Raw genomic sequence first — 8968 nt, 5'->3', positions numbered from 1 at the left:
AACAGTATTTTTTTTTTTTTTTTTTAATTTTAGATATAGCCATTTCTGTTAGACGGTTAGTCATCTAGGGTTAACAGTATGCAACAACAACGCAACATAGTCATATTTATTTATCCGCAGACATCATATTTTATGTTAGTGCCTGGCTGCAAAATTGTAGGTGAAATCGATTTGTTTGTGGGTGAAATCAAAGAACACAAAAGTGATTCTAATATCCCTTGAACTGTTTGTAATCAACATATGGAGTACTTGAAATGTTGATTGAGTTACAAGTCATATTGGTGCACTAATGTTTTGCTGCTTTTCATTCCATAATTTAAGTATCATACCTATATGCTTAGAACCACACATGTGAGCAAGAATAAGGGAACAAAGATTTGTATGGACAACGGGGGAAGATATAAATAGGCGTAACACCGGGGTTGCCAACAAACAGTTATCGTTTAACATTAGTTCAGAGATTGGAAAATCACTAAACTATATAGTATGTCTCCGTTATGAGACTTTAAAAAAATGAAAAGAGGGGGAAATTGTTGGAAATAGACCGTTCTCAATCTAAAATGTTGGGATTCTATTCAATTGCAACTGGTCTTTGGACCCCACACTGATTTTGCCTGCCAGTAGATCATTTCAAGGTTTATTGGGGGAGACGAAGTTCTTCACCGACGTAAAAGTTTCACGTTTTTTATTCGCATACAGTTGACTAAAATGTATATATTACTCAAACTCTGGGAAAGAGAGCAATTGCAGATCCACAGATCAATTTCTGATGTAGTGAGGGGTGAACACAGGATGCCACCCACCATACATTAGGGAAAGGTATCACTATTCTGGTGGTTGTTTCTTACCATAGGGTAGCATCGTGGTCGATATCCGCACCAACCTCTTTGCTGAGTCTCTGACACTCAGTGATATAAAATTGAGATAAGTAAGATGATCAGTACTGAAGTGTTGAGCTCCCTCGTGGCTAAGCGGTTAGCGTACATGGCTTTGGCGTGGGAGACTCGCGTTCAATTTCCGGTGGGAGTTCATGTGGTTCGGATCCCACATTAAGCTGTACGTATGTTTACGTGTCACATAGTCACGCTGCTGAAAGGAATACCTAAATAAAAATCAAATCAAACCAAGTATTGGAACGTTGGATCTGAAATCGTTTTGATGGACGATAAACCCTCCATTCGTAGACGAATTGGGAGCAGCATTCCGAACCACAGGCGATACTGTGCAAAGGAGTGATAGTGGTAGATCACGGTCAATTACAGAGAGGAAGATCGCTACATTGTGAAACAGACAAGAAGGGACCGACATTGGACAACGGCTACAATTGCAAACACATATAAGAGGACAGCAAGTCACCCAGTATCACGCTTCACAGTGATAGATCGACTGCAAAGGGATGGTCTCTTTGCTCGACAGCCATTACATTGTATTCCGTTGAGAGCACAACATCGGCTACACCGTTTATGGTGATGCCAAGAACATCAAGACCGGATCTAGGGCAAGTAAGATCACGTTCTCTACTCCGATGAGAGCAGATTCAATGTGAGTAGTGATTCTGGAGTACACTCATCTAGCAAGTGGTTCAAACACCCAATGAACCCAGGATCATTATCGAACACGATCATTTTGGTGGACCGGTATTCTTGGTGGGAAGTCATAATGTTGTATGGGCATAACGTCCTCCAAATTTTCAAAGGCGGAATACTTATCGGTCAACATTATTGTAACACTGTCTTAATAGGTATAGTAGGCCCCGACTTCTTTAAAAATGATAATGCGCAACCAGATCGAACAGCACAGGCGCTGGAGCTCTTAGAACGAGATGATATTCCCTGAATATGATGTCCTATCTGTTCCCCTGACTTGAATCCCATCACGTACGTTTGGGATGCCATGGGGAGACGTCATGGGTGTTGCACGTCCAGATGCACCAAGGACCATCCAGCAATTGTCAACAGCGCTGGTGGAGGAACGGAACTCCATACCGTAACTCATTATCAACTTCGTAAGCAGCATGAGAACACATTGCAGAGAATGCATCACTGTCTGTGGTTATCACACCCTTGTAAGGACCATTTTACTGCTGTAATGGCAGAAAGGATACCATGGGTAGCAGTATTTTTAGTGTAAGTTCTTGCCTCTGTATAAAACTGCCAGTTTTATTCTTTTAATAAAGTATTTCTTTCTCCTGTTTCCTGTGTCATACTGTAGCACTACTTTCTATGTACCGGTATGGTTGAAATTTCACCAATCTATGCCACTTTGGGAGTGACACTGCATGAAAAATTTACTTTCGACTTTAAGTTTTGCACGCTAGTATGTGAATGTAATGCCATCAGCATGGACGAAAGTTAAAGTTAAAATAAATTTTCACACCAATACTTAGAAAAAATCTTCATACATTTTATACAAGAAATAACTTTTTTTTTTTTTTTTTACAATGTTTTGTGTGCATACTAGAAAGAATCGGACAAAACTACGTTCAACTGTTTACACTTACATAGTTTCAAGTGAGCATTGTAACATAATAGAGAAACGAAATGCTTAAAATTCATCTTTGTATTCCATGTACATACAGTTCAGAAGATTGCTTCCTGTAGCGGCCACGAGAATCTGTACCACCTAATTGTAAATCTGTAGCATTGATACATGTTATCAAAGATGGCTCTTTTGACTCCTGAGTCCTTCCATGCTTTTTAACCTTTCCGTGGGTTCCAAATGCACCGCAATTTGAAAATTCGGGTGAAAATGAACTCGACATATCGTCAGCGTTCGTGTTTGATGGTTCATGACTTGGCTTCGACAACTTTGTGGCTTTATTATGTGAATCAGAATCTTCTTGACATCTATCGGAGGTCCGTGAGTGAATGTCTTGATCCCGACTCTTTTTATCCGATTGTTCAATGAATTTGTGTGCATTACGTTGATCGGATAAACGTTTTGTCTGATATTCACCTGAATGTACAATAACCGAGTCTTTTTCGTCTGAACCAATAACAACTTCGGACTTAGTTACACCTTTCTTATTGCTAACAGTAACATTCACATAATAATCAGAGGAAAGATCATTATTAGTGTCAGAAATAATAGATGGTTGAGTTTCAGCTTTGTCCTTGGCTGTATAAACTTCTTTTGTAGATGTATCTGATGCATTAATAGGCTTATAATCACACTTTGAATTTCTATCAACAAATGTAATTTCTTCTTTCAAGTCTCGATTACCATTGGATTGATTAGATTTACTTTTACGATCTTGTACAAAAGAAGAAGTTTTGCTCGCATCATAATATTCTAATTCCTGATCTGTTTGCTGAGGGAGAATATTCTTTGGTTGAAAATAGTTCTCATGTTTCCCAGAAGATGTAGTAGCGAAAGGGTAGGCTTTCGTCTTACTGGGGTCGCTTACTATATCTGCATCGGTTGTTACTTTTAAATCTATATTATGAGGACTCCTACTTGTAGCACGCAATTCTGTTTTAAATGTATGTTCTTTCTTAGAATTATCGGGTACTGAATGTGTAGGTGCAGCTAAATTTTCCGTACCGTGTGAAAATTGAGGAACGCTGTATAACCGTATAGAATGAGGTCCAAGAAGAAGGTTATCTAGTTTGTTGTCATGATTTCTCGAAATCTCTGTGTTTTCCTGAGCTATATCTTCACCAGATTTGTAAGTTCCTCTGTAAAATTTTGAGCAAGTTTTAGCATTTTTCACTATAACATCTACAGGGTAAGCGGTGTCTTCGTCATTGTCATCAAATGGTTTTTGAAACTTGTCATACAGTAACACATTATTTACAGTAGTTGTTGGCTTTCCATCGTTTTTCGTCTCCTGTTTCTGGACCTGTTTCTCAGGAAAATCTTGAGATTTGTCTAGTTTCACTTCACTTTTATCTTGTTTCTGAGAATCAACTCGAGAATCAATAGTCTTTGAAGTTTCACCGATGGGACAAGTTTGATTGGCCACTCTCTGAGCTAATTTCCAATCCTGCTTTTCCATGTGTCTAATTTGTGCTTCAATGTGACGTTTTTCGGCAGAATTCAGACGTTCCGTCGAAATTTTATTTACTCTGCGAGTAGGACTTGAAACTCCTGATTTTCTTTTTGTTGCTGGAGTGCTTCCGTTCTGGTTGGTGCTATCTTGATGCAAAGTGCGTGATCCAGATCGTCTTCGTTCTGATGGAGTTTTACTTGATGTCTGTTGCTCATTTCGTCCTGTTACTTTCTTGCTATCAAGATCACGTGCTGCTTGAGATTTTGGTTTAGATTCGGGAGGTTGTATTTTGTTTGTATCATTTGGTTTCAAAATTATATCCTGTTTAGGAAGAGATTCAACTAAATTAAAGTCATTTTCAGTTTTCTGACCTGTTATTTTTCGTAACTCAGGAGCACAAGGGAGTGTTTTGAATTTATCAACCTCTGCACGGTTAATAACTACAGGATTTGTCCATGATTTTTGATTCAGTGTTTCTTGGGTTCTTTTAGGAACAGTCTTCTTGACATCTCGTGTTGATTGCTTCTTGTCATTCACTGATACACCAAATTTCCCTAGAGTGGCATCATTCTCATGTATTTCACCTTGTGGTTTTGCCTGAGCTAGCTCTGGTTTAGCAAGTTCTTGTGTCTTGGACTTCACATCTCTACGAGTTTTAGATGAAACTGAACAAGCTGATGATTGATCTTGTTTCACAACAGCTTTTTTAGATTCAATAGGTTTCTCATTTGCTATAATTTGTGACTCAAGAGCCTTGATAGATTTTGCTGCTGAAGTACTCTGTTTCTCCTCTGTATCTGAATGTTTAATGCAAAGTTGTGAAGGCATGTCGGCAACTTTTGGAATAACGAACTCTATTTGTGATGCTTCGAAGGGATTTAACAATATTCGTTTCGTTCTTGTGGGGCTTTCCTCTTTTTGGCGAACAGCATCTTGTAATTCGTCCTTTCCTTGTCCTTGCATTGGCCGTAACATAATAGTTATCTTGCGCAATTTCCACATATCGTCGGTCTCAACTTCATCCTCCGTATTCTTCTTTGCCTGTTTAGTCTCATTTACTTTTGCATTTAAGGTTGATGTGTCAGATTCAGGGCTAAACTCAAAAGGATGTTTGCCATAGCTGATATCTTGGATATTTTGCACAATCTGAACGTTTGGAACCCCCGGTTGTATTGGCATAGGAGACGATTTCTTTTCTTTCGCTAACACCTCTGGCTCTAATGTTACATTGAAAACAAGTCGACCATTTAACGGTTGTACTGGTCTGTAATTCCTTATCAACGGTCCTCCATGGCTTGAAGTGAGAGTTCGAAATTCAGCCAGCTGGAAAGAAAAAACAAAAAACAAATGACTTATTAATAATTATTGGCTCTTCATTGGCTAATACTTTTAAGATTTATCATACAATTAGTATGCTACAATACAGTTAACGAGAAATAATAATTGTTTTAATTTTCTCTTTTAGAAGAAAAGAACAATTAAATGGTAATGAAAAAATCTAGTTGCCGTGCCGTGGGGGTGAGGGAACAAAATTCGGGAGGAAAAGAAAAGAAAAGAAGGAAATAAAAAAGAGAGAGGAGAAATTACTTGAAATATTACTAGTATGTACTTAAATCCTCTCCTTGCTTTAGGAAGTGGTCCTATAATGTTACTCATATTAGGAAAATGCATGTCCATATAGACTTATGTAAAATGGAAGTCAAAAATTAATAAAAAGTGCTCAAAATCAAGGAAAAGCAGGGAGCAATTTTTTTTAAAATTTTCTTACGATTCGCGTTAACCATAGTGGCGCTTCGCCGCTGGTCTGTCTACCTCACTCATATGTATAGGGGCGCCGTCGTATACTCTCGTCCCTGGCGCTGATTTTCCACGGCACGGCACTGCAGTTAGTAATTTACAATTAGTTTCAAAAACATACTAATAGAGTACATCATTTGTAAATCTAAAAGCTTTTGGTGTGTATGGAATCCCTTATTCTGTCAAAATAGTGGGCGAGTAAGTTATATTTTATTTATAATGGTATTATCTCAACAGAGAAGGTCATACGTTGAAACGTATAATTTCAGACTCTATAATACAAACTAATTCCTCATACAGTGGTGGGCTGGCCACATAAGCTACTTGGTAATCAGCAAGGGCCCAAGGCCCGAGGGGTCTAGCAGGGATCACGAGGCGCAGGACCTGTAGGCCTTGGTCGAAGTTTTGCAATCGCAAATGCTTTCTTGAGTCTTCCTACCGAAAAGGTTGCCTCATCAAGTGAAGAACTGCGTAAAAAACTGTCAAAGTAACTGAAGTCACAATTACGTTTGATTGTCTCATATTATTGTAATCTTTTTCCGATCTGTTTTTTTTTTTTTTTTTTTTTTTTTTTTTTTTTTTTTTTTTTTTTACTAGATATTTATTCAATACAGAAAATATGATTTTTGTCACTTATGAAACTGACGTGTTAAGTTTAAAAGGGAGGCTTTAAGAACCCGCGTCAAGGGCCTTCAACTTGGCCAGTCCGACACTCGCGGATGATCACCTCAGTATCGATAATGATCATTCCAAGGATGTTATAAAATAGCGGATCTGCCTATCCAACAACATCGTGAAGCCATACGTCACAGTTTCTCCGACTCCACTCTGCCCGTTCCGCCCACTAAGATCGTAATATTTTGAGACAACATTCATGGCAGAAACGAGAGTAGCCAATTAGACGTGCCGATGCTGCGTTGTTTTCTGGCTTCATTGTGTTAATAGGATGAAGATACATATGAGCAAATCTTGTATTTTATAACATCCTTGGATCATGCCAGAGGCGAATTATTCTGTTCTCTACTGTATGCGATACATATCGAGTTGAGCTGATTTTAGTTTAGCATTCCTTTCAGCGGCGAGGCTATATGAGACGTGGACCCCCTCCCCCTCATGATTTTCTTTAATTTAAACATTTACCTTTATTTATAACTAAACGGTGTAAATATTCCATTGCTATAATAACTAAAGTTCTATTATGTTGATATCCGTTGCACATTGGTGTGGAACACCAGTTTCGCTTATCATCTGCTTTTAGTTTTGTGTTACTGACGAAGATCGACTTGAATGACAAATAACAACGGTCGAAAGTATGATAGGAGAAACGAAAGAAAGTAACAACTAAGAAAAAGAAACAGAAGAGTAGAATGGACGAAAGAAAGAAAAAAAGAACACATTTCTTACATGGAATGAAATTTGACGAATACAGTATTATTCCTGAACAAAGAGCATAAAAATGGAAAGTCAATGAAATTCTTAGAAATAGTACGAAGGATTATTGTTGCACGTGAAATGCGAAAAAATAGCAAATTTATTTCGGCGGAGAGGGTTGAGCCCGATAGCCCCCTTAAATACTTCACTGCTTGTAAGTAAAATTAATACAAGAAAATGCCCTATTCTTTCATAGAAAGACAAATGTTTGAAATGATTTTCATCAAAACTACTGAAATTAAATACTGAACTTGGAAATTTAGATAAAAACTGGATTTAAATTAGCGCTCTATGGATCACGTTTAAAAAATTTAAGAACTAATAAAATTCTGCATGGATAGCAAGAAAGAAACAATTTTTGAAAAATGAAGTAGTGCAAGACGACTTTCAAGATGTCCTGATTTTTTTTCTCTTTTTTTATGACTTGTGCACTTGTCTTGTTGGTGATTTTATTTTACTAGATTTTCTGTTTTTTATTTATTTGTTATTATTTAAATTCTTCAGGTTTTTATCTTAAAACAAGACGTCTGAAGCTGGAAAGACAAAAATATATTAGAGAGAAACAACGCCATCTCATATGTAATGTCATTTTTTAGGTGACCACTGAAATGACAGCATCTGACGAGCGAATATCGAAATAGACTGCATGTGGCATAGATCTGTCATATAGAGCACTTCATTGTATAGTAGTTTGTGGAAGGAGAACAGTATATTCCAAGTTTTAGAATTGTGGCTTGTTTTAGATCATAACAGTGTCGGAGGACCAAATACAGCACGTAATGCTGTATGGATTTTTACCAGGGACATTCAACCAGCGTAGCGGCGTGAAATTTCCATCTCGTATACGGTCAGAGTGTTGTAGACGTGAAAAGTACCAGAGGTTTCGGTCTGGGGACATCAGCCTCACTGACAAGCCACGAGAACGAAGACCTTTGCAGCTGAACAACAATGCACTGCGAGCAGTGGCGGGGACAAATCCAATGCATACTATTGTCCAGTTGCATTGTACTTGTTGAAACTCGCAAAGTGGGTACTCCATGCGTTAACGCGTTAACAGAAGCAGCAGTGAATGGAAATCTCCAGTTCTCTGCTCATCCATTATAAAACTAGACATTTCTGGTCAGAATGCTGACGGGAAATGAAAGGTGGATCCTCTACCATAAAATTACACGCAAACGTCAGTGGGTACCTAATGGAAGGGGCCGCAGGAACTGTGCCAGAAAAGGATCTCCACCTATGCAAAATGATGTTGAGTGAAGTGTTTAGTGGGATATCCGTGGTATAATCTATTTTGAGCTCTTTCTATAGTGAGCGTGTGTCCTCCCTCACTCCCATTCCATTTCAAATTTACAGTCAGTTTCATCTGAAGTGGAATTAGGCTCTATATACGTTGACGCAAACCTTACAAAATGATCTTGTCTGTTTTAACGTGTTGGGAACGCTTCGCAGTGGTGACTTGCATTACGTAAACAGAACATAATAAGTCGTAAAGTGGCCGTAACTCTTGAAATCTTAGTTCGTTAAGAGCACATATCATCGACGTTTAATTTTATTGTTTTGATATTTTAACTACATTATGTGAAATGGCAAAGAACTATAAAACCTGTCAGTGTGTATATTGTTTGCAAATAAATGCTTTCTGCAAATTTTTCAATGTTGCTCTTTGTAATGAATCGGCGTAAGAACATGAACATTGTCAGGCGTTGCCATTTTCACTTCGTGGCTAGAAACATAGAAGGCTATGACATT

The 8968-nt window shown here is 38.0% G+C and overlaps 1 protein-coding gene across 3 annotated transcripts in view; it reads right to left on the bottom strand.

Moving 5' to 3' along the window:
• Window positions 1-2379: 2379 nt before the first annotated feature.
• LOC145678802 (uncharacterized) overlaps window positions 2380-8968 on the bottom strand; it is a 30807-nt gene continuing 24218 nt past the window's right edge. For all 3 annotated transcript variants that reach the window (XM_081749319.1, XM_081749320.1, XM_081749321.1), the window contains one exon: window positions 2380-5314. In XM_081749319.1, coding sequence (XP_081605445.1) covers window positions 2552-5314 — 2763 coding nt within the window. In that variant the 3' untranslated portion in view covers window positions 2380-2551. The remainder of the gene's footprint in view (window positions 5315-8968) is intronic.

This window comes from Thermobia domestica, chromosome 2 (assembly GCF_964235325.1).
Source record: "Thermobia domestica chromosome 2, izTheDome1.hap1.1, whole genome shotgun sequence".
NCBI lineage: Eukaryota > Metazoa > Arthropoda > Insecta > Zygentoma > Lepismatidae > Thermobia > Thermobia domestica.
The sequence above is the reverse complement of the archived record's forward strand: the minus strand, read 5'-3'. Positions and strand labels throughout refer to the sequence as shown.